We start from the raw sequence: 26,890 nt of genomic DNA, 5'->3' as shown, positions 1-26,890 counted from the left end.
ATTTTCTAATCTGCAGCATTGTTTCAACATTGAAATATGGGTCTCTGTATGAAAGGCAGATGCAGTAGATGCGTTTGTGGGGCAACAATTTAACGACTCACTTTACAGAAAGTAGCTGAAGTTCTTCCAAAAAGTCACTAGATATGTAGCTTAGTGGTATTTTGAAAGTAACACAAATTGCTGAAGGGGTCTGAAAAGTCTGTGAATGTATTGACTGATTATTCTATTCTATTGTACATAAAGTATGTTTTTATATTTTACCTTGATTTTTTTAAATATAAATCTTAAAGGCACGGTATACAGAGTGGAAGGCAAAGAAAGAATATCATTGTACAGTACAGCATGTATGATAATAAACGCTTTGCACTTTGTACTGATTTGCTTAGTTGCCAACAACCCAATGGCATGATAGAAAGTGTTTGCACCTATTCACTTCTGAAAGGTACATTTGAAGTAACTGGTGACCGAGACGAACATAACATGCCTCCACCAGAAGTGGCTAAGCTAGCGGACGTAGCTTCATGATGGTGTGTCCGAGGGTCGGTGAATGAACCTCGTTGGAAGATATCAGTTGACATATAGGATCCAAACATGTTGTAAATTATGTTGTTTCAAGTGGAATATGAACGTCGTGGCTTGCGGACACCACACGAGCACAATGGAGGCCTGTTATGTTCGTCTCGATCACCAGTTACTTCAATTGTATCGGATTCGGCTGCTACAAAGTTTACGTCTGAGACTCCGGAAGTGTTTTGTGGACTCAAACGCTTCGCCCACTCCTCCATCAGCATAGTGATTAGTAGATAATGAGTGAGTTTTCGATTTTCAGTGAACTATTCCTTTAACACCCACGTTCTCAATACAGATACACATTGCTCGTGTGAAGTACAGTACATCATAACCTTTTTTCATTTTCTAGATAAAGGTTCTACCCAACCATACGTGTTTTTTTCAGTTATCCTCTGTTCCATTTACAATGTTAAGTCGTGCATCTTACGTACAACAGTTTAATCAATTAAATTATGCTGAAACATTTGTTTAGCTGACACACACATGAAAACACACACACACACACACACACACACACACACACACACACACACACACACACACACTTAAGTTACATTCACAGACGATGTATTTTTAAATGTACCTTTGCTATAGATGTGGGACTTGATGAGCTGAATCACAAACTCACAGCATTCCAAAAACTGTTATTCACACAATATTAGAATGGAGATGGTTGATGTGCATGTTTTTTTTATGCTCACTCACTTCAATAAAATGCATTTCTCAATTGCCAGCGAGTTAGAGTTACAGATAATCACATTAAACACATTGAAAGCTTCACATTTTGCCTGTGAGTGAATCGGATCCAAAACAGTGGCATCAATAGTGACTGATTCCATTTTCAAGCCAATGATGAAGAGAAGAGTTTCTCTCCCGGTGCCCGAGTGACAGTTAATGTGTAGTAAATTCAACCAAGTTCCCCAAGGAAAGAGAATCAACCTGTGCTATAGAATATGAATTGACTCATTCTGTAACGCTGACATTGCTCAACACAGATGTTCTGTTAAGTTTCCTTGTGACAATTGCACTTTTTATTTCCATCTGAAAAGGGAATGTGTTTGCAGTCAAGCCGTCTCTCTGCCCTTTGGTTTCACATTGAACCAGTGGGAGTAATTTGAATATTACACTTCACCTGACATGTTATTATTGTGATCAAGGACAGCGGAGTCTGGATTTGTGATACCTTCACATTCGATAAAGCGACAAAGCCTTGAGTTTCTCATTTTAGAGAAATGCACAAGAAGCTAACAGTCCACACCCAATACACGGCATTTATTCACCTATTCCAATGTCAGCCATTTCAACCTTTACACAAATATCCCTCTATTACAGTCATGCTACAAAAGAATATATGACTCATTATTTGAAATGCAGCCATAATTTGTCAGCTTCAAAATAGAAATACCCTGAAACACAGACTTTGTTGAACATGTTGTTTATTTGAACATCAACATCAAATGAATGACCAAATCATTCTGGGAAGAGCCTGACCCATGTATTAGTTGGCTGATAATATCGGCACGTGACTCTTTAACAGAAATATCGATTATTTATTTTGGGAATAAAAATTCGATATATTTGGTTGTATTTGTACTTTTTCTTTATAGTAAATATTATTCTTTATTTTTTTAAGTATATTTTTGGGGCTTTCACTGCCTTTTATTGTTAAGGAGAGCAAGCTGTGAAAGGGGGACAGAGAGAGAGAGTGGGGGAGGACATTGGAGAAATGGCCACAGGTCAGAACTGAACCCGGGTAGCTGTGGGTTTTGAGCCACTGCCTGGTTGGCCTCTACCAGCTGAGCTATACGCTGCCACTTTATAGTTATTGATAAGGTTCATGCTTTAACTGTGTTTAACTCAATTATATTTCATTTTCATAAAGGGTTTGATAACACAGCTTAGGAATCATTGCCAATTTTTTATATTTATATATTGTCCGGTATATCAGTATCGAAAAATTATTTAAACCCTGAACAGAATTGGGATCATTGCCCCCAAAAATCTGATCTGTATCAGCATTTGCTATTTACAGAATAAGAAAGCATCGTCTTGTGGAACCACCACCAAGAACGTGATTCATTTCCCATCGCTCTTTATCTGGTGACATCTGTTCGATCAACACAAAACGTAAACCACCACTGGAAGAGTGGAGCTCATGTCACCCTGAACATGACGGATCAAGTAACACTGCAATGCGAGTCAGTCCCTATGTGGCCGACACCTGTTAACTGCAGAATCAAGCCTATCAGTCTGACTACACGCGCTTTAAAAAGAGAATGAGCTGAATATCCTCATCATCAGCATTGTCACTCCAGCATTGAATCAGGAAAAAGTTCCTTTCAAAAATGTTATTGTGTTAGTACACATTAGTACAATATCACTCCGCTTCCACCGTGAGCTATCTGTCGCACACAAGTATCTGTTGACATGCTCCTTAACATGGATATTATGTTAGGGAGCCTTTTAGCAAACTCCAAATTATTCTGCCACAGTCCCTTTTCTGTGGTGGGTCAGGGCTGTCTGAAGCCATTATTGGTAATGACTGTGGAGTCCTACTTTGAAAGGTTCAGGGATGTAAAGTCACCTAAAGCTGACTAATGGAATCCCGCTGACACCGAATGACAGGGGCTTTTACCACATCCCAGAATGGCAATTTGTGAAATTTACACTACAGACATAATGAAGTATAAATGTAAACTTGGGAAGGTAGCCTCCCACACAGCAGCTCAGAGTTATTAATAGACACAGGATGTTCAATGTGCTGCAAAAACATGATAAACTGCAGAAGACTCCGCTGTGTGGCTTCAGCAACAATCCTGCCACCCGTGATCGTTTGCACAATACAGAGGCGTTGGATCTTTGTGTTTCTTTACCGTGAGCACAAGTGTTAAAGATGCCGCGGTGGAGATACACGCATAGCGTTCGCTGGAGGGACAAAATATTCTGAGTTTGTTGGCGGTGCAACACTTTGTGCCCCGGGAGATGGGCCTCTTCAGCGGGTTCACAGGTCGCACGGCAGCGTGCAGAGTGGCCATTGTGCTTTGTCATTTCACAGGTGACTCACATCACTACACTCGAGCATGCCGGAGGTAGAGCACTCGGAGATGCTTGCGGCATTCAAAATGCATGATTTCCAGCCCAGTGCAAACAAATCGCTTTAAAAGATCAGTTTAATCTATTTCGAGCTGTTATTATGAGCCGGGAGAGTTGTTCAGATAAAGAGACTGAAGCAGGGTTAACATCAGAGTGTTGGACAACTCTTCACGTACTTTACCCAGCGTGAGAGCTGTCAACTTTATTATTTGTTTTTACGATACAGTACGCATATGATTTACAATGCCGACCGCTAAAATGGTGGTCAGGGGGTGAATTACTGGGAGCCAAACTGCCTGGGATTTTGTAGTGCATTTAAAAAAATATCTCCGGGGCAACATCAATCATAGAAGTCATCAATGTCATCGTTGTTTGTGTTGAAAGGTTGAGGGCGTAAGGCTGCTTCAATCTCTGAGTAGCTGTCGTCGGATTCCCCCCAGAGAGCTGAACAGAAAAGGTACACAGGAAAACAACAATAAAAACCAGGGTAGCGCTTTACATCCTCTGCATGCTTTCTTTATGCAGCCAATACTATCCTCTCTTTGAACAGTCCACCTTTTATACTGTCCTATATGTTGTCTTCATTCATAGCAGTGAAGTACGTCGTGCGGGATCTGATTGCGGCTGTTAAAATGTAAATGTGTGTGTCATTGTGTCACCTTATAAGTACATAAAGTGGGGTCCACTTGCTCGAGCCCCATTCAGAGATGTGTACTATTTATTTTGTATGTGCAGCAGCTCAGGTCTAAATATCTATGTGTTAATATTCACTTCATACTGTGTCTACTGTATCTTAAGGTGCTGTTGCAGAGGAATGGAAATGGATTCGGATTATAGCCATCAACATGCAACAGTTGTTATAATTCAGCTGCAGCTAGGGACCAACTGATTCTATCTGGATACAGAAATCATTAGAATCAGCAATGCGCTTTCATGGTTTTATCTATAGCAGTTGATAAATTGCCAAAGACATCCTTTGGTTATTGTTCGAGGTTTGATCCTTAATGCAAGAGCAGGTTATTGTGGGTATTTATCAGAGGTTGCACTCGCCGACAACATAAATCTAAGCTTTCAGGTTTGGCTTCAAGGTTTTTCATATACACATGCTCGAAAGGCATAGCTGTTTTTACAGAAAAACAAAAAATCTTCACACAGGTGATTCACTTATGAAGTTCAGAAATTTACAATAATTTCGTACTCGGTAATGCATGAACCCTCTCTATGTTTCAGTGTAATTAACCTTTTTTTCCACAGGGTGTCTCTATGCGAAATTGAAAATGACTGTCTATACTCACCTTTTGACTGTAAAGCAGTACGAGCCTTTGAGTTAGTCTTTTCTGTCCTGGAAACACAGAGACAGTTAAGAGCCTTGTTAAGTTACCACTTTCTTTGAAAAATGAGCCGCTACTTTGGAGCGAAAATAGCTAAAAGGGAAAAAAGGCAGCACTTACAGTAAATGTAAAACCACACAGAGCACATTAAATGTAACCAATAAAAAACATAACAGCAGAGGTAATCCAACTAAGAATCTATCAAGAACATGAAAAAACTAAAATGTACTTTTACAAGCACTACATCTATATGACAAAAATTGACTCATGAAAATCACTGTGACAGGGGTTGGATGGGATTGGGGTGTATTTGCTGGGTAAGCTCAGACAGTACAGCCGGGGGAACTTGCTTGACTCCTGTTCTAATTGTGCCAAAGGACTTCCACAAGGCCCTCTTTATTCAAAAATAGTCCAACGACAGGGTTGCCAGGTTCCCATAGCTCGGGTGATATCGCTATGTAAATGCGTGCCCTCCGAAAAGGCTTTGATCTACCTCAATGCATATGTAATAAGGCCCCTGTTCCAATTTTAAAGGCCTCCTCTTTAATTTACATCATCACAGAGCCCATTCAGAAACCCAACAATATATCCTCATCATCTCCCAGGTTAGCATACATAAACATATGGCTTATTTGTGTGGACCTTCTGTATCGGAGCAGTGCGGACGCTTTCCCTGGTGGAGAAGAGGGAAAAAAAAGAAAGATGCACAGTTTTAAGCAGATGAGATCGGAACAAAAAAACAAAACAGTTGTGGGGTGTGTTCCTCCATCTGCATCAATTCCAACCCATGACCCTGTGATTGTCATCCTCTCAATCACCCTCATCTCCTCATCTCTGCCTCAGCTAAGTCTTGGCACACGTGACTGTACATTGAGGATAAGGACCAAATTACTCTGGCTGCATTCCCACTGCTATCTTCTAAACTATATATTGCTGCTTTGCACCACTCAAGACAGAATGAGAGAAAAGAGATGCACACCACCCATTGCAAACTGTGAGCAGATTGCTCTGGGCTATACGCAATATACCATAGAGCCAGTATAACCATTAGAATATAACCTTCATATATGCCAACGGTACTTCCTACATGACGTTTGGATGACTCCAGCATCTTGTCAGGCAGCAGGCTGAACCTCTGCTACTTAAAATGCTAATAAGCCAAAGCAGGGTCTGAATAAGTAAAATCGTTTTGAAAAAAAAGCAACTGCATAGCCTTATTATAGGTTATTAAAAAAAATAATACAATATAGTAATTTACTAGTTATTGTAATTTTACCATCCATGCTATTGTATATAGGGAGCTAAGTGTTTATATATATATATATATATATATATTAGCTATATATAAATATATATAGCTAATATAAAAACAAAATAGTATACACTTTTAAAGATTTAAATCATGATAGACTTTTGGTACAAGACTAACAGTGGAAACCGTGATGAGGAAAAGAGAACAAGGAAATCTACCTGTTAGGCACATTGAGCTTTTTAAACTGAATGAGGGATAAAAAACCTGCTGAAGCAAAACTGCTGGGTTTAGTGCATCCATTTACAACTGTTAGGCAACAGATCTTGACCAGACTCTGCAGCAGCAGCAAAAAATACAGCAATAGTCTACACGATTACTTCCTCTCCTTTGCCACAATAATAGCTGCTAGTGAGAGTAAATTGGGCTTTTTCTTTCCCCAACTTCCCCCGGGGATGGGAATGGTCTATCAGCTGTTCCACTTCAGTGAGGGACAGAACTGATTTCAAGACGGGGCTATTACCATAGAGAGCCCAGTCGGGTTCTGACCCCGCCAATCTAATATCCCGTTTCCATAAACATTATGCCAGTTCATCTTCTGCTGAGTTTCCCTTAATTGAGGCAATAATCTGAATATGTAAGACTGGGCCGGCCACTGTTTTACAGGCTCTGGTAGACAGAGGTGAACGTAATGTGTAAAATGATGCAAATTACAGCTATTGCAACATCATTTTTTTCCAAATACCTCGCTCGATCTCTTTCTCTGGCCTTTGCAGTTGTTTCATATTGTTGTTTATCTCGCGTTTGAACAGTTTTTGAGTCAAATCTACAACCACCTTTAAAATTGTATTTAATTCTGTTACTGTATTTTAATTATATCTTTGAAGATATATAATAATTGTATTATAATAATTGATATATCTACAATGTTATATCTCAGGCACATTGAACGCACACATATACATATATATTTATTTATATAGATATAGTACTGATGGTTTGGAAGACAGGAAAAAGTGGCTACACAAACACGCTTACTGAAATCCAAGCCACTCTGCTATCCTGTTAAACTCCTTTTGAGACTATTCTTGTTTGTCCTCACTCTGGTCGAGGTTTTAAGAGCAAAGGATGTCACACTTTGTTTAGCCTATTACGCAAATTGTGATTTGTGAATATGGGATATTAGAAAAGATTGATTGATTGATTTTTTGTTTAACTGAGTGAGTGATACAACTCCAGTGCTCTGTTCTGCGACTACACCTAAACCTCTTTGTTGGGTAAGATGCCAATACTGTCTTAACCTGTGGCTTAAAAGACACATGCCGCTGAAACTTAATGCTGTCTAGAATAGTTTCATGTACTACGGATAAAAAGCACAGCATATCGTATATTACAATAATGTGTCTAGTGTCGTAGTGTTATATTAGTGCATGAACGAAAACACTGGTCGTGCAGTACATTCTGTCCTCTTAAACCGCAGGTTAAATAGGTTAAAGTAAGGGCCAATGGCCAAAGTAAGATATTGGTCGGTGAGTCGAGGAAGACCGATTTCACTTCTAATCCTACGGTATAAACACATTAGAGAATGTGAGGAAATAATGCTTACCAAGCAGTTAATACTGGCATGCACACACTGATAGCTGAAAAACTGCTTTTATTTACCCTGGCCTTTTTTAAGCTCCTGCCACCCACGCACAAATGCTAATAGCACAATAGCACTTTTGTGCAGCGGTGCTTGTCTAAAGGTAAAGGGAGACCCATCACCTCATCATTCCCATCAACTCCTACTCCCATCCCAGCGATGACCCCGCCGAAACATTGTTTAGGCTCCGTTTAGATGTACTCTACTGGGGCCTGAATGGTAGCAGGATATAGCCCTCAGTGGGGGCAAACAGTGAGAGGCAACCATGAGTACACTGGTGAGTTGGCGCTGTCTAACATGTGAGTGCTCTCTGCTGGCAATGAGAAAGAACTGCAGCTCAGAGAGGAGGAGGAGGAGGCGCTGGGCCAATGATTTCAACACAGGCTGCTCTCCTCTTGACTGGTGGCAGTCAGGAGGAGAGAGCCAGGGGCAAGGGATCAGGACAGATCATTCATGTCATGTTAGGGTACTTTGTACATCATACGTTTGCTGCTTGTCCAACACACAAACCTCTGAGTCTCTAAAGAGGGTGGAGAAAATAAACAACTTTATTTATTTATTTAAAATCTGATCATTTTATCCATGTATTATTTTTGCCCAAGTCTTCCTCCAAACAGCTTACATCAGTTCCTTCAGTGCTTTTGCTCGATAGACCTGCATATAAATCTTGAAGCTAAATTAACAACAAAAAATGAACAGAAATAAAGCAGAGAAATTGTCTGAAAGCCAACTAAGTCGTTTTATAGGGAAATCCGGTTTACTTCCCTGGTTTCAGACAGTCAGTGTAGGACAGTGACCTCCTCTGGTTAGAGCCTCTAAATGCTGTCTTCCCCCACAATCACTGACTTGTTTGTCATGTTTTGTCCTGGTTTTGGTTTTGTACTGGTTTTGGTCTGATTCTCGGAGTGTGGGAAGATCAGGTAAGAAAAACAAGTCAGAACCGAGGTTGACTATCTACTGTTTAAGAGGCAATAACATAATAAGAGAGGTTAGATTTAATGCTGCCACATGCCTGCTGGTGCAGTTCCTAAGAATCACGAAGCTTTAAGAATTATATTGTCAGATGAAGTGTTTTCCTTGACTCATTGTTGGATTTTAGTAAAGGGAAACTCCATCGTTCATTCCCTCTTTATAGATTTCTATTTCTCTGTCTCCCTCTATCTCGCCTGTCTCCCTCTATCCACATCCCCTTCCCTCCACTTTTTTTTCTCCTCTCAGCTCATGTCCCTCTTGCCCCTCCATCCCTCCTCCCTGTAAACTGTCAGGGATCCACAAACATCGCCTCCCAATGAGCGAGAGAGAGAGAGAGAGAGAGAGAGAGAGAGAGAGAGAGAGAGAGAGAGAGAGAGAAAGAGAGATTCTGATTTTGAGTGATTTGAGGTCGAATGCTTGAGCACATCCTGTTGTCCAAGGCAAAGCTGTAAACCACTAATTGTTGAGTCAAGGTTTTTGTCAAGCAGGCACTAGGCACAACAATCATCGCACCGGCTGATGGCTGCATGGAGGATTTTAGTTTGTGCACGAATGTGTGTGTGCACATGTGTTAGAGCATTTTTTTAGGATCAAATCCACGGGCGGAATAAAAAGGTATTAAAAAAAACCTTAATAAAAAATAAGAAAGGAGTGGCATCTGAAATGCCTACAGTAGAAAGGAGCACAATGACGCTTTGCACGAGAGGAAGCAGTGGCATGCACTCGCGTACAAAGGGGAACAAGTGGTCTTTACATGGAGTGCAGCTGCTTATTAAGACTCACTCCTTCGTGCATTATTCCTTTCATCCCCACTCAACCACAAAGTGATTTTACTTTGCCACTCACAAAGACAGCAAAAGATTTCTAATGGACAAATCCTTAATAAATGTTGCAGATCAGTCGATTCCCCACGACTTATAATACAATAAACAGCACATTCTATAAAAGTGTCTGACTGAAAACACTGTGTGGGAGAGACCAAGGAAGAGAGTGAGGGAGAAAAAAAGAAAAAAAAGAATATGAAAGACCTCAATTCTCTCGAACGCCATAATAGTGAAATGAACACATATAAATGTGTTAAGAGTATCTCTTTGCATCTTGTATAGACTGCATGTATTTAATCTGTAAAGCTTATTAAGGCCCTAGTCATTGCTATGCAAAGCAGCACCCAGTGCTTTTCTCTCGCTTTTCAGCCGAGTGCAGTGTTTAGCCAATAGGACTGGCCCCCCGCCTCTCATTCTGCATTCATAACATGCAACATTTGCACAATGTATCTCTCAAAGGCCCTGAATAGAAGGCCTTAATACTCATGTAAACAACTGCAAACCAATTACTTAATGAATCGGGCCCACACATAATGAGGAGCCTCACAAAGGGCTATAAATGCATTTTTTGCACCAAAGCCTCTGCTTTAAACTACAATCCCTCTGCTGTACTCCAGGCTTAACTGGCAAATCATAATTATTGTCTAAGACAACAGAGAAAGAAGCCATTTTTGTATTTTGAGTCCAGTTCCATCCTCCTTTTGATGTCACTCATCAGCTCTCTGACAAAATAAAGCAAATAATTAACAAGTTTGTTTTTGTTGGGTAGGAGAGGCGGGGTGGGAGAGAGAGAGGAGAGGCAGCTTGCTGCGGCGTTATGCTTCTTCTTACAGGGCTTCCACACCACTAGTGGTGGCAATAAAGTAACAACAAGTGACTTGTGCTAAGTGGAATGCATAAATCCAAGCAGAAGAAAATAGCAGAAATCGCTGTATGACTGAAAGGGAAGAAGATGATGGTCATGGTGACGTGCAGCTCTTCACGCCGTTTCCAGTCAAAGCCTACTGGGATTAGAGTGTCATCCACGCACAAAGACACATTTGTTCAATTTTACGTATGTACACAACTTGAGGTCTCATCACTGCTCTCTGCTTCTGTCGAGTTTTTTTCCAGCAGGTTCTGTTTAATTACATATATTGCGTGCTTCCCATGCACGTTAATGACAGGGCCGAAGGCATCATCTGAGAGGGTCTGGGCCCGAAATTGGCTCATGTTTATTAAAGAGCGTGGTCACGAGGGCTGACAGTGGCAGACATCAGCAGCTATGAGGACCACAATAGAGCTAGCCCATTAGGCCCTTCCCTGGGCTAATAGGCAGACTGGGAGTGCCTGCTTGCCAGGCCAGGGAGGTACAGACTTGAGCCCTTGTGTCAGCGTGGTGCCCAGTAATCACATGAAATCAGAGAAGATTATTCCTCATAACGTTTACCCAGCCATTACGACTGCCCAAATGGGTTCGCAGTGAAGAGGTGCTCTGAGGACCCGACATGCAATTGCAGATTTGATGAAGTCGTGTTGATATTCAAATGTAACTGTGATGGTGTTAGCTTCCACAAGGCTATTTATCATTAGATGTTCTTTTCCAACCCACTTACGGCTCTGATTTGAGAAGCTGAAATGTGTTTCAAGGGTGAAAAATCAAAGGACATTTGTCCTTGTCAACACTCAAGTCCCCTTCTTCCAAAACAGTTGTCCCTGATTCTCTTCTTGACATGATCTGTTTGCATTCTGACGATAAGGCTGAAGAAACTGAGATTATGACTCCAATTTATTTTTTGTGATGCCTGTTTTGCTTTTCATTTCTCAAAAAACCTGTCCCGACTGAGCAAACAGTGAACGAGCGGGGCTCCAGGGGCCTTTTGTCTTTGTAAGCGAGTTAATGGGTGGCGCCCAATTGATCTTATGGAAATGAACTGGGAATTATGAGAGCAGCCATGCAAATGTACATCAACCACTTTGGTGTCTGGTGGCCCATTTCCTGTGGCCCGTTGAATAATAACAATGTTCTTACCCGGGGTAAGGGTCTTGATGTGAGGAGCGTTTGGCCCTCCCCAGGTCCTCTTCATGGACGTGATTTATTCCTTAAGAGAGAAAACAAGGCCAGATGAAACCATTAGGTATGGACATCTCATCACAAGCGAATTAACAATGCATATTTCCATGTGGACTTTATGGTAAGGATTATGGGAGCGTGAACTCTTTGAATGCACAAGGAATACGTGAGAATATAGGAAACGGAAAATGTGATTATGAGCCAAAAATTGGTTGAGAAAACTTGGGCTTTGACAATTATTTGGCGTGCAGCATGTCTGTGTAAACAACACATGTGGGCTTTTTATGTGGTGCCCTAACGTGTTGTGAGAACATATGCCAGTGTTGACCAATGGTTAGGCTCCGATTGCTTGCTACTTGCCGGGTAGAGAGGACTGCATCTCTTACCTGAGAGGCCATCCACCTCCTCCTCCTCCTCCTCCTCCTCCTCTTCAGAGCTCTGCTGCCTTTCCTGCATGGCTGATTGTTTAAGTAACTGATATGCTTTGGTCTCTGTTCAAGGACACACGCACACACACACAGACAGTCGCTGTTAAATATTTGCTTAAAAGCCAGGTTTCCAACTTTCAGAGGTTTCTGTGTTTGTTGAGACAACACGCTCCAGTAGCTGAGTCTTTTGGTCTTACTGCCGTACAGAGTGGGTAAAAAACACTGCTCTCAATCAGCTAAGCTGTTGATTCAAGCCTACAGTATGTAGCAACAGTTTCCATGAGACAGCAATCAGCATCTCACATTATCTCAGCGTCCCCCTGGCAGGAAGGCAATGATTGATTTTCTGTTTTAAAAACACTCATAATTACTTTCCGGCACAGTAAAGTAGGTATCATATTTGAGAGGAGCACAGACTGCGCTGGCAAAAATCAGCAGAGCAGAAGTACATAATAAATGGGCTGTTATCTCAATGATGTGGCTAAAACACACAGAGTAAATCACAAGGAGGGAGCTACATGTCCTGACATTTCTGACTTGGTTTCGCAATGTAAAAAAAATGCTACTTTTAATCATTTTCTGAAACCATACGACATTTACAGTGTACAGCTATCTCCAGTGTTATTCCACCCACTGCACTTTATACAGCCACAGCTTTTAAGTCTATTCTAAAAATACCCACTAGGTATACAGATGATCATGTCTTGGCAATTACTATCGGTTCCAAGGTCACGGTATTTGATTGTAACATTGATGTCCCTCAGCACAGCTAAATCCTTTACTGGCAACATCTTTAGTCATGTTTTTTTTTTAGCCGGTTATGGCTCTTTTGATTAAGAAGTAGCGATTGAAAACTGGACTCATTTTGCTGGCTGTGCACCTTAGGGATGCGGACACCAAACACCCAGTAGGAAATCTGACAGCCAAGGGTAATGCAGGATTGCTTTACATTTCAGAGGTGCAGCCGAGGGATGGGCACACCAACTGCTTCCAGGATGCCTTCACATCTAGTCGTCTTCAAGTCCAGCCTTGCCGGAGCATTGTTTAGAAGATAATGAGAGGCGATGATAGATCTCTTGCGCTTTCCACCCTGGCATCCAGACAATTATAGCGGCCGCATTATGCCGGGGCCTGTGAATTATCAATTTTGCCACAATGCCTCAGACTAAGGCTGAAAAACGCAGCTAGTGTTTTCTCTGAGATAATTAGAGAGAACTAGCACTGCTCTTCAGGTGGGACTTTGACCCTGGATTCACCTTGATCATCCTGCCTCAGCCATGGCTTAAAAGAGCCCATTATTCACTGCAGCGGGAAGAAAACAAACCACAACATAAGGACAGTGTGAATGCTGGGGCACCAGCGATGCCTTTTTACCTCTAATAGGAACACTTTCCACAGGGCTTTCGTCCTGGCTGTCCTCTTCAGCACTTTGTAGTTCTGTAAGAAAGGGAAGCACATAGTGAGAAGCAGACGCAGGGAGGAAGGGAGTCTCGGGGATAGAAATGGGATTGGGGGGTCTTTCTTCACCTCTGAATAGACGGCTGCATGAAAACTGGCCTGTGAGAGATTCATAAAAAAGCTCTATGGAGAAATTGATTTCTTTCATAAAAGGGAAGTTTTAGTTCTCTGCAGAGGTGGCACATAAAAAATAGCAGAAGTCTACATTTGTTCCCATAAATGCCCTTGTTACATATTATTGTGCAAAGACAGACTTAACTCTGTTTGAGAGAAACTACAGGCAACTGTAATGAAACCAAACCACTTTCTGAAGGGAGAGATTTTAATTGTTGGGAAAAGCCATTCACCCGTTAAAAAATTTACCAAACCCCTGTATTCAAATAATAATAACTAGAATTGTTTCTATTGTGCCATACAGATACTGATAATTTCCAGTTACCTTGAATCTGTTGCTGTTGTGCTGACCTGGTGGGTTTCACATGACTGTCAACCAGGAGGGAAGGAGAATCACACGAGGAAGACAAGTCGCTCTCGTCCTCAGCTGAGGGGCACTCCTCACTGGACCGGGACAGAAGTGTCCTCAGCAGCACTTTGGCCTGCGAGCAGCACAAATTAAAACCACATTCTTAATTGTTCCCATTTAGTGAAGGAAGTGTCAAATTGAACTCTCGCCGATTAAGCAAGTCATTTACTCGGCCACGGCTGCTCGCACAGAGGTGCAGCTGTGGTGCACATTCAAACGCCAAGAGAAAATAACTTCAAGTTCTCTCACTCGTTTAACTAAAAAAAGATAATTTCGCACACTTTCGCTTCCACTCGCCCTCTCAATCACAATTTTTTTTCATTTTTGCTCTGCCTCTCTTCTCATCCATGAGATTAGAGAAGCGCCTAAAGAATGCAATCACCCTGGCGTTAATGTGCAACACGTTCCAGATATCTCCCCTCTTGGCTGAAAGGATTGAGACAAACTGCTCTCTTCCTCCCTCTCCAGCTCATTTTCATCTCTGGGGAGATGAGGATACACAATTAAGAGGAGCTGTTCCGGGAGATGAGGAGCGGGGAGATGCCACACACCGATTTCCTTTCCTCTCCCTTTTTCCCCTCCCTCCATGTATCAAATCCTGCCATCATCATCTCTCTTTGTGATCAAAGACTGCCTCTCAGCCTCAGACGGCCATTTGCAACTTTTAATGAGCACTAATATGGAGCGGATGATCAGGAGGATTTTGACAGTGACAAACTTTAAGTGCATTGTAAGTTCTTATCAGTAGGTCGCAGTGAGGATTGACAATGTACACCCTTTTAGTTTCTGAGAGGGGAAGAGACACAAGCACATGCCAGTCTGAGCTTGCCCGTTGGTATTTGATGATGCTGCACAGAATAAAACTGTCTTGATCCTTATCCCCGATATCCCTCTTTGTTCGTTTTTTAGATTTAGTCAAATGTACGGCGAGTTGAGGGCTCTCGCGGACCCACTGCATTTTAAATATCAATGAATGCAACTGTTAGCACTTGAATATTCAAAGGGCCTCTTTGAGTGTGTGCATGCGAGCTGCATGCTCCCATTTGTCGGGAGTAGCCGGGCTGTGTGGCAAGACGTGAATGGAAATTTCAGTTTTCTCTTGTGTGTGGAGAGTAAGCTGTTGTGCAAGAGGACCAAGGGAGGGAGAGAGAAATAAAGTGAGAGACGATGGAATAGAGGGAGTGAGGAGGATATAGATGGAGGAGATGGAGGGAGAGAGAAAGATTTTCAATCAGGCTTTTCTTGATGCACTTGGACACAATGATGGAGATGGCTGTACCTCTCCTCCTTTTGTCAGTTCATATTTTCAAGAGGCTCTACAGTCTCCCTCTTTGCCTCTCTTATTGTATCTGGAGCAAGACCCGGAGCCACAAGAACCCCTGATAAGATGAATTCACCAAATTAACACAAACCCTGCTTGTATATATGATCATTCCCGTACATAAGACTTATATATTTTTGGGGATTCTTGATGAAATCTCCTTCCTATTGTCATCTTATGGCTCTAAGTGGGAATTTTCATGCTGATTCTTTTCTTTGATTAATTAAACATGATCGGCACAAGGTCAATGAGCTAGGAAATTTAAAAAAATCCTCTGTTGTAAAGAATTTTTAAATGGTTCCCCTCATTTAGTCGGACCCAGCTGACGGTTATACTTTGGGCTAATACCAAATTAAAAGCAAGTGTTTCTCAGAGGAATTCACCACATGAGATGAAAGAAGCCAAGCAGAGGCTGTGATTTGTGATTAGCGCATGGGTCAGGATCTCCCTTCTGTCTGGGTCAACGTGTGAAGCAATCTGATGAGCAGGCACACCAAGCAGGGCTTGGTTTCAAACGCCAAACACAAAGAGGGCTCTCAGTACGGACTAAAGCTCCCTTTAAAAAACATGCAAGGCAACAACAAAAGAAAGAAAAACACTAGTCTTTTTTGAAAGTAGAAGAAAAAGAACACATTTCTCTCCTGTAGTCATCTGTGTGTGTGTTAACGCCTGCTTACTTTTGGGGAATGGGTGTCTGTCTTTACAAGTGTCTGACCTCCTATTTGTGTGTATGTGTCTGCGTGTAGAGGCAGTGTATGTGCCTCCGACGCTACCTGGTGGCTGTAGGAGGCATGGCGCTCCAGCAGCAGTGGCGTGAACAGCTGGACCAAGCGTTCAGTGTTGAGGACACGGCGCTCCTTGAGCAGAAGGGCGTGCTTGAACCAGCGATCCCACAGCCGAGCGGCATCAGGAGGGAGGCTGGCGCTGCAGTGAAGGGTGGGGGTGGGAGAGAAAGAGGAGGCTTTCTTGTAGAATGCTCAGTGAGACATCTGAATACCAGTCATAATTATACTATTAATTTTTATCTGTTCATACTTCCTGGTAATGGAATAGTTTTACATTATCAAAAACACGGAGGACACGTTTTACTAATGTACATAATCTGAAGAAATTTTTATATAATATATTATAGCACATTTCCTCCCCCATTGTCAAAAGACTACTTCATTTGCCATCTTTTAGCACTTCAGCACAAAATATGGATCATTAATAAATTCCAGTTAATAGAGAAAAAAGAGAGACTGGAATTTAGAGGCATCTCCTAGTTGAAAACTGGAGGAAAGGTCAAAAAGCCAAAAGGGATCTCCAGTGGAAAGGCACACTGGTGTGTTTCTTTGGACTGAGTATATAGGAGGAAATGTCTCATTGAAATCAATAGAGTAGTGAAGCAGAGCACGGATTTGGCTCAGAGTACAACTCCTCATTATCCAAAGGACTGGAAGTCACAGATAGGGCATTTTAATTTACTCATGACATTCACCCATGCACTGTTACCGCACTGGGTGACACCAAAGATGACCTTTATATTTGTGGACAAGGGAGGCTGTATCGAATGGAAGCGGGCAATATCTCAGCCACTGTTGAAACGGACAGGCAGCTCTTCAGTCTTTGTCTGAAAAGTGGAATTCACCTTTACTGTACATCTTTTCACTTTCTTTATGAGATGAAGAGAAAGGCCTATGGAGCTCTGTAGCTTTCAGAGCATTGATAATTGTGCATTATACTTATATAGCACAATTTTTGACAGTGCACACAAACACACACTATATTACACAACCCATCACTATATCACAAACAATATTTTACTAGATATTTAAACAAACGCATTCATATATACAGATATGTATATATATATATTTAAATTATGAGAAGAGGTTAAATGAAACATTCCATAAGCAGTGGAACTTTATAAAAATTATCTAAACTGACTATACAGGTGAGATACTTCTTAAAATCCCACAATCACAAGTCTCATTCAGCTGAACATAGCATAACTAAAGACAACTTTGGAAAAAGACACACTAATCTTTGGTTGTCGGATAATTTCGAGAAACCCAGAGACTTACCTTATTTCATTAGGATCAGAGCTTGACTGGTGGGAACTCACTAGCTCCTGTGAGAGCAGGCAGCCCTTTGCCGTGCTCCATGACAACCTCTGAAGTTCGTGAAGGACAACGGCTCCACATGCTCCAAGGTCCTCGTCATTCAAGCCCGCTCCGACGTTGCAAAGGCTGCCAAATATATAGAGAGAGCAGTCAGCTACCGCCACGGAGTCGAGGGCTCAGCCAACAGGTCAGGAGTACATGGGAGAACATCCAGCAGCTGCTAGCACTTCACACACACACACACACACACTATACAAGTATAATCACACACATCACTTGCTTACATAATATGACAGCAAGACTAAACATTACACTGAGGGTCACGACACAATACAGCCCCTCTCTTTACTATTGAATATGTTGTTGACATCATTTCAAACACTCACATTGGGGGATAAGGATGTACTGGGTTTGAAAAGAGAAGGACGGCTTTCCCTTGTGAGACATTTATGCGCACTTTACAACAAGAACTCCAATTATGGTAAATTAATCATGCTATGAAATATAAAAGGCTTATGAAAAATAAGCCCGGTCTAATGAAACAAATTCTCCATTCTCAATCTCCTCGACGCCCAATACCAATTCATCAGGGTGGTTACTACAACAATCCTGTGTGTTCGAAAACCCTTCAGAAATAAAGACGTGCGCATGTCTGTGATGACACTTCATCTAAACTGAGAGCCCTTGGCAGAAGGATAATATGTTTTCCTCATCTGCACGAACAGCTCCATGGTCATTAAATAAATATAAACAGCATTTTAATTTTGACAGGGAGAGATAAGATTGTAAAGTCTGAAGAAAGACAGCAAAGGTGTACCCGATAAGTCTATTGAGTTGTCTTCCATCAATTGAAGAATCCCCATACAAGCGGGTCCATTCACCGTGGAGTCGTCCTTCGATGCTGTCTAGCAGATTAAAGATTCCTTCCTGGGAGAGACTAACAAAAAAACATAACCCACTGATGTTGTGAAAGGAGGAGGTCACAGGATCGATAGACCCATTATTTGTAAAAAAATAAATAAACTGCAATACATTTTTCCAGGCAATTTCCTTGACACACACAAGGACCGCTGAAGGAATTTGATCATTGAAGTACTGGCCCCACTGTACAGGTTTTAAGCAATTCAAAAAGCCTTGTCTGCTGATGGTGCCACATGTAACGACAGGTTGTATGAAAGAAGCTTGAGCAACCTGCCACTCAAAACTAGAGATCGCAGAATTAGCGGTCAAATGCTGGAGTAATACCTAATAATATCAACTAAATGGAGAAAATACATTTCATAAATATACAGTATTATTACAAAAAAGTAAAAATGTTTCTTTGTAAAATGACGACTTGTAAGATAAAAGCTTCCATAAAAAGGAAGGGGCCTCTAGATTTCTAGATTTATACCTTAATCTGGGACTGTGTGTGGCTGCAAAAATGAAAAATGGATGTGTAATGCATGTGGATATTGGGAATCCATCTCTTCCATGAGCATTAAGCTCTGGGTGGCCCTCATTGAATTTCCCCAGAAACCCAGAGCCGAGAGGGATCCTGAGCCCCCCTACATAAAAGGGGCAAAAAAGAATTTATGACAATCTGTAATGGGCTTCTGGGTTAGGGGTCAGCAAACAATTGCTCCCTCTTTTTTGCAGGTTGTTTCCTGGTAACATCCTGATTAAGCTAGCAGCTTGAATTATATCCATGACATTCTGTAGTGTGCCATTCGCCTGTGCTAAGTCCTCTTCAGTGTGGGTGAAGTAGCATAGGCAAAAACTGTCTTTTTTCCCCTCTCCCTTATCGTCAGCACGGGCCTTGAAATAGTCATCTTTCTCTCTCCACTTTTTTTTGTAAATGCTCTTCAAAGAGAAACCTTTAGAGAGGGAGAAAGTGAATTAGTTGTGTTTTCCTGCAAACCCCTCTCTCTCTCTCTCTCTCTCTCTCTCTCTCTCTCTCTCTCTCTCTCTCTCTCTCTCTCTCTCTCTCTCTCTCTCTCTCTCTCTCTCTCTCTCTCTCTCTCTCTCTCTCTCTCTCTCTCTCTCTCTCTCTCTCTCTCTCTCTCTCTCGTTGTATTGTTGCCAGCTTTCGTGTCAAGGTCCCCAACCTCACTTTAGATGCTGCTGTTGTCCGTGTGTCAACATCATCAGAAACACATTGTTAGCTGGGAAGAAGGCGTCAGCCTCCACAGCGTTATTAGTCCACAGCATACAGTACAGGCTCCGGGGTGATTTACCACAAGGAATGCCCTCACCGTCAAGCGACTGGTGTCAGGGGAATCTCACCGTGCTGGCAAAGACGGCAAATATAGCAAACGAAGGAATGAACAAATTGTAACACCAACACACTGAGTGCAATGTAAGACTGGCAGTGGATTTTTTTCAAGAACCCAACGATAATTGGGTGACATGCTGTCCCTAATCGAGCAAAGCCATCATGCAGTTCATGGACGACATATTTAAGAGCAGGACACAGGGAGGCCATTATGATGCTCCTCGAGGAAGAATCCTGAAGGATATTTCAGGCGTATGCTCTAAGTCACCCTAGCCAGGCAGGAGGAGAAAATATAATGGGATAATCTAATGAATTGCCCAGACTTGTTTTTCCTGACTGTGAGCTGAATGGACGGAGCGATATAAACTCTAACCTTAAGGAAGAGGGAGAGAGAGAGGGAGAGGATAGACACTGGATGCTCTTGGATCTTTAAATCAAAGCCTCTGGTTTTCTCCTCGTACACAGGAGCTCTCTGTGCTAAGAAAGAGAGCTGCAGCCCCCGCGGTTGTCTCCCTCAGCACAGGCTAGCTGCGGCTCTTTTTGAGTTCACAATGTAAACAGTATAGTCGACCGAACAGACATGCACAAACAAACATGCTATACTATCAGAGGGAAAATAAAAACCCTCACACTGCTTTTGATACATATAGAGGCCAGACACATTTCTAAAATAAAGCATTTGACTCTGGATAATGGTCTGAAAAGCTCTTTGTGTTTGTGGTTACAGAAAATGATGTGTTAGCACTAGATACCATTGTTGTAGCCATTTGTGCAACTGAGTGTGCAATCCAAAAAAAAGTATATAATAATATACAAGCATAATGGGGAAAATATTACCAAATGTTTCAACAATATGGGCTGTATATGAGACTACGGAAAAGAAAAAGAAAACACAATAAAAGTAAAGTTTTCTTCTACGTTTTTCAAGAGCAAACGAGGTGCTGGTCATAATAAACTTTGTATTGCAGGGAAGGTGCAGAAGCTCAGGGAGCAAACATTCACATGGGATTTTCTGTGGCTCTAACCCCATCCAAAATGATCCTTCAACTCAGAGGCCATCATCACGCTAAGGATTTGTGGCTGTAAGTGCTGTCCACATGCCCACCCTCCAGAACACTCTATGGTGCCACAAATTTCCTCCTCCACTGGGGACTTCCTGAGGTCTCTCAGGCAGAAAATTGCTCTGTTACAGCATTATCTTGGATTATGGCAATATTGTTGGTGACAGGTCCTGAGCTCTTCCCTATAAGATGCATCACTGCCACCACCGCAGCTGTCGCCGAGCTAGAGGGAGCGAAGTGGCGTGGACCGTGACTCCCACAATCCTCTCTGTCAGCCTCAGATGTGATGCTGGCGAGGAGGATTGCGCGGCTTCTTCAGCCCTGCTCCTATCATTAACAGCCCTCTGTGGTTCAGCATGGCCGGGCAGAACATTTTCCTTTCTTGCCTTGCTTAGCTGTAAAATCTTGGGGGGGACGGGGGACGGGGGACGGGGACTGACTGCATTTTAACACAACTATGTGCCGTGAAACAATCAAATGTTTCTTGCTATATGGAGTTGCCTTGAAAATTCCTCATGACAAAGTGCAAACAAGGATAGACATACTGCACCTTTCCAAGGTCACAGCTGTCTTCTTGGACCCATCAGAGTGGATAGGTGATTCTAGGCTGTGTTGATTGAGAGCATCACTTCCTCCAGAAGTGGCATTCCTCTCGGATTCCACATCCTCCGATAGCTCCGATTGGGTCAGAGAAACGGACAGGTCACTGGCACTGCTCTCGGACAACTCCACGTCAGAACCCGGCGTGCTGACACGTATCACCTGGCTTATTTTCGAATCTTCAAAAAGACAAAATAAAGGGTTAGGGTTAAATGAGGATGTCAGGAAATGTAATTATATAGGTAATACACAAGAAATTGCATTTCAAACCTGGTGAATCTTGAGCTCCTTTTCCAGAAGTGTGTTCAGGCATCAAAAGGCTGAGACTTTTCCCTCCAGCCTCCATTATGGGTGGCTGATGAGCCATCTTTAGGGATTTAGTGCCTTCTGCAGGGGAATCTTTAGCCGTCGTTGGGACTCTGCTGCCGGGAGATTGATTCCTCTGAGGCCCAGTCAAATTCACCCGACGTAAAGGTTCTTGTTCATCATCACTTCCAAAAGGCACATTGCCAGATGCTCCTGTTAAGGTACACACAGACGGGAGCACCGCCATCTTTCTTTCATGTTTGTCACTCAAATTACAGCGATCGGGGGAATCGTTTGAGCCTGAAATTTTATCTGATAAACGTGTTCGGTTGCTGGTGGCTTCCTCTTCGCCAACTCTGATGTCCTTCAAAAGGCCACTTGGTAGACGTTCGCGGGAGTGCACACTGCGATCGGGTGAGCGACGCATTGCTTGGGGTGAGTGTACGCTCGTGGTGCCGGCATCAGACGCTCTGGAGGTCTGTTGGTCCGTAAAAATGACTGTTGTAGAATTCTTAGCTTGATGAGAGAGGGAGTCGTCCACATGCTGTCTTTGCACAGCTTTGATCTGTAAATGTGAAAAAATGTATATTATTTCTAGGAATTAATCTCCCCTGAGACATAAGTGAAATTCTTATGCATTTTTTTCAAAAATGTCTTACTCGGTTTAAATAAGTCTGCTATGATAGAAATTCAAGTCAAGTATATTAACAATCCACTTTACATTTCTGAATAAGTATATCTTATGTGGGCCAAGGTCAGAATTCTTTTCAGTAAACCTATTTCAGAAGAATGTCTCAGGATCAATGTTTTAACTTTTAATCTTTTAGACAAGTTTTGATTCATGTCTGCAATGTCACCAAGGGGCGGTTGGGGGAAGAGCAAAAAAGCCTCCCTCCAAACATAATAACAAAAAGCATGGCTTCTGTTTCTTTTCTGATAAGCGTCTTAAATACCAAACAGTTAGCTGCTTAATAACATTCACTGTAAACCATGCAGCCTGCCCAGCAGATCCACAAAGTAGGTAAAAAAAAGAGGAAAAGTTAATTTCTTGGCTGAGTGATTCCATCGGTAGCTGCAGGGCAAAGTAGAAAGTGTTTCACTAAAGTAGCAATTGATTCTTCTATCAATCTGCGGCACGCGTGTGCTCTTCCAAGGAATGTATTAAATATGAAAATCATATCCCGTTATCATCTGTCTCCAGCTTTCAGCCCGGTAAGCTTCCCTTAATGAATGCTGCTGCCTGAGGGACATGCACACTGCAAGCCAATGGCTTGTATGCATAATGGAGTGACGGTACCATTTTGCTCATTACAATATCGACAGGCTGAGGGGGTTTTGCACACAGTTACAAGTGACTGCTCTAGACAGCATGCTCCAAGTTATTATGAGATGTCTTAGACATTTCATCTAAAAGAGCTTTAACTGCTTTAAGTGAAGGGAGAAAGCAGCTATGGGCTTGAACTACATCGCTTGTACAGATGCAGCAGCTCGGATTAGACACCTGTGCTATTACAGATACACAATTTAAATGTTGACTCCTCTACAGACTTACCAGGCATAATGTCTACTTCCTTTTGTTATTCTAGACCTGAAAACACAGCTTGATAGAACTGAGATTTGCATAAACCTTGTAAACATTTCAAAAAAGGAGCCCAAATAAAGAAAAAAAATACACGGAACATTTTTCCGCTCTTCAACAAAATACACTGTATTGTTATTACTACTAGTGGTTTGCATTTTATGTTCCACATATCACCGTTACCTTTGCAGCTTCAAGCCCTTTCTCCATTTTCTTCTTTTCTTCCATACATTTCGAAATCTTTTTGAAAAAGTCAGCCTGTATCAAGAAAATACAGAATATCACAAAAACAGAGGTAGGCAGATCAGCTGCTTGATTAATAATCTACAAAAAATGATCACAGAAATACGAGAGTCACAATATTTGTGAAAGGTAAACTGACACAGAATGACAACACTGGGTGCTGTTTGCTACAATGCTGTGATAGTGCTGTTGGATATTATCTGAATATGGTGTGAAAGCAGATGGTTTGACAGCAAAAGTGACATTGTCAAGCATCAGTCAATCACAGCGCGTTTTCCCAAGTGGGGGTCCTCTGTGTGACTGACCGCCCGTAACATTTTATCTGACTGGCCAGATTAACTGCCTAAATCCAGTTCCAATTAAAAAAAAACGAATGGTCTGGTTAAGGGCACTTGGATTAGCTCAAACATGCCATACCTCTAAACAGCAGTTTACCGAAGCAGAGCTACTACAAGAGCCTTCAGTTCTGGCTTTGAACGTCTTGCACAACCAGTACAAACGAGGATTAGAAATATAATTGTTATATAAATGTATGCACCTCAGTATGTGTGTGTGCAACTTCACTTTGCTATTTGTCAATCTGTGGATTTGTGTTTTTTTTTTATATTGCTGAAAACATCAATGCTAAACCAGAAAAATACGGAGGGACTTAGAAAACAACAAAAACAAAGGGGCAGCGGGAGGACCAAATAACAACAAACATGTAGGACTCATAGAGCATCAAGAGGAAATAAACCAACTGCTTGAGGGGAGAGAATGACTAAACCTCTGGAGCACTTCAGAGTCTCTATATTGGGCAATTAACTCAGCGAGTCATAATTAGCCAATTTTGTTAATTTGAAATTAAGCTGTCAAGCACTGTCGTTGTGTTTTAAGTGATAATCTGACTGGCTCATTGTTTCCCCCCTCGTTCATTTGCTTGTCGTGATAAATGGCACATTTTGGGTGTTTACTAGTGTCACATCAAGCAATTCCAGGCAAATATTTTGACTCAGCTCAAATAAACACATAGCATTAAGGCAGATACACGTGAACACGCTTCATAAATACATACACATTACCTAGTTAAATAATCTATGATATTGTATATCTGTGATTTTGTTGTTGTTCTACAGTACAATTGGAAACCTGTTGTGTTTTTCTAAAAAGTAATGAATGTATTAATGATTATTAAACTTGGATCAACCTCAGTGCGTGTTTTTTTCTACTAATCCACATTGAGAAAAACTACTCCTGTGGATAAATGAAATTGTGCGTGTACCTTTTGTTGTTCCAGGGGGCCATGGTCAGGACTATATTCCTTCATGCTAATTTCTATGCACTCCACATCGCTCAGAAGCTCAAGGTTTCTCATTTTCGCTCGAGCTTCCCTGTTTGAGATTTCCTTGAGATAGCTGCGCAGTTTGGAACACTTTATCTGCAGGCTGAAGGCAATGGAGAACTATTATTCACAAGAAATATTATCTAAGAGCTTAGTCAAAAAATAAAAGCTTGACTTTTCACAAGAGAAGGTTAAGCACAATCTGTTTTAAATTTAAATCTAATGCTCAGCACTCATACACAAGCGTTTGCTGCTTTGACCTGGCATGCTAAAATACAGGACAGTCAATTTGCAATGAAAACAAAAATGTTTTGCGTATCCAAAGAGGTACCAGTAACACATTTGAACACAACACTGTTAATATTATGTATAAATAATTTAGAGTATATGATTACCATCGCTATGCATTCATGCGATTTACAACAAATAGTTTACTGTACAAAATCACATGCACTACAAACCTAATTAAATATTTAAAATTAACTTGTATGCAAAGAAGACTTCCTACCTAAAATCCAATATATTTAAGTTTTCAGTTAATGTGAAAATGAAGGGAAAATAAGAGATTGAGGCAGAAAAACTATATACACATAATATATATAGATATATAGATATCTATATCTATATATATCATCTGTCAACAACAATGGATACTTACATTCTTTTATCTGATCTGGAGTAAACAAACAGTTCCCTCTCCAGTTCCAGTCTCCGTTTCTCCCTGCACACACACACACACACAAACATAAACACACACACACACACGTGAGAGCAACCCGTCACACACTGTCACTAACTCACATAGCTGCTGCTGCTCCGTGGTTAGCTGGAGGCTAATTGATGGCTAACAGTTAACACAGATGCCAATGTTGACATTAGCTACATATAAAAACATTACCCGCATAGAAAGCTAGCATCCGGCTCATACCGGTTAGCTTTCCATCCATTTACATGCAAGAACCACCAAAACATGACCGCTGTTAGCTTCGGGTAGCGTCCGAGATCAACAGGCTGATGAGCTAGCTAGCTATATGGACTTTGCAGCTAGCACCACGTCCCTGAGGCAAGCGGCAGCGGGACGCTCCGGGCTGGCAGAGACCTCAACTCGAGCCCGCGGTCTCCACCAGGCCGCGTGAAGCCAAACAGCCGGTGGAACCTCACCTTTGGTGCATGCTCTGCTGGATGGAGGTTATCTTCTCATAGTACCGGTCCTCACGGCGAGACGGGCTGGACATTTTCACCCGCTTTGACGCTGCAGCACTACCGAGATGAAGAAGGAGGAGGAGGAGGAAGAAAAGGAGGGAGACTGTTGTTTACGTTGGTAACCATGAGCACCGCTTCCCAGAAAGCCCCGCGGGTAAACACAGAGAGCACGTGGTGCGCGCGCGGGCTCTCATCAGTGATGCTCTTTTACAGTGGGAGGTGAGTGAAAGTGTGTTGTTGTTGTTTATTTTTTTACCAAAAACTGATAAATATATATAAACATACAGAGTTACCAACTGATTTTTAAGTCAAGCAGAATACCAGCTCTAAGCTGCAGTCTATTTTACGTCAAATAGAAGAAAACTTACCAAAGCATGAATTAAAAAGGTTACAGGGAACCCCACGGTGCAGAAAATAATAATTGATATAGCACGTTTCAAAACAAGGTGCTATTCAAGTTTTTAAAAAAATGGAAAATGAAGCCAAACAAATGGAAACTATTTTAAAAAGCACACAGTGGGAAACAATACGAGTAACTGTGTTTCTGTTATTTAACTGGACTGAACACCAGTCATCAAAAGTAATTTTCCTGTCTTCATTTGATAAGCTTCACTCCCCTCTCTCTATCTGATACAGATAGATTACTCATTTGCGCCAATGGCTTCCGATCTTGTCTTGCATTCTCAAAGTTCACCACTGACAGTTCTCAGATCTCATAACGTAATGTTTTGACTGCAGCAGCACGTCTTTTTAA

The 26,890-nt window shown here is 41.8% G+C and overlaps 1 protein-coding gene across 2 annotated transcripts; it reads right to left on the bottom strand.

Moving 5' to 3' along the window:
* Window positions 1-1,989: 1,989 nt before the first annotated feature.
* kiz (kizuna centrosomal protein) lies at window positions 1,990-26,272 on the bottom strand. Of its 2 annotated transcripts, XM_053435436.1 has the most exons (15): window positions 26,095-26,272; window positions 25,592-25,654; window positions 24,874-25,036; window positions 23,553-23,627; window positions 21,755-22,355; window positions 21,435-21,663; window positions 18,387-18,506; window positions 17,531-17,695; window positions 16,238-16,388; window positions 14,060-14,216; window positions 13,537-13,599; window positions 12,121-12,225; window positions 11,693-11,762; window positions 4,959-5,005; window positions 1,990-4,107 (listed from the first exon to the last, which is right to left on the bottom strand). In XM_053435436.1, the coding sequence occupies exons 1-15, from the start codon at window positions 26,166-26,168 to the stop codon at window positions 4,004-4,006; spliced, it is 2,187 nt and encodes a 728-aa protein (XP_053291411.1). In that variant the 5' UTR covers window positions 26,169-26,272; the 3' UTR covers window positions 1,990-4,003. The 2 variants fall into 2 exon arrangements, with proteins under 2 accessions (XP_053291411.1, XP_053291412.1); XM_053435437.1 differs by lacking the exon at window positions 18,387-18,506.
* Between the last annotated feature and the right edge of the window lie 618 nt (window positions 26,273-26,890).

Source organism: Pleuronectes platessa, chromosome 11 (assembly GCF_947347685.1).
Source record: "Pleuronectes platessa chromosome 11, fPlePla1.1, whole genome shotgun sequence".
NCBI lineage: Eukaryota > Metazoa > Chordata > Actinopteri > Pleuronectiformes > Pleuronectidae > Pleuronectes > Pleuronectes platessa.
The sequence above is the reverse complement of the archived record's forward strand: the minus strand, read 5'-3'. Positions and strand labels throughout refer to the sequence as shown.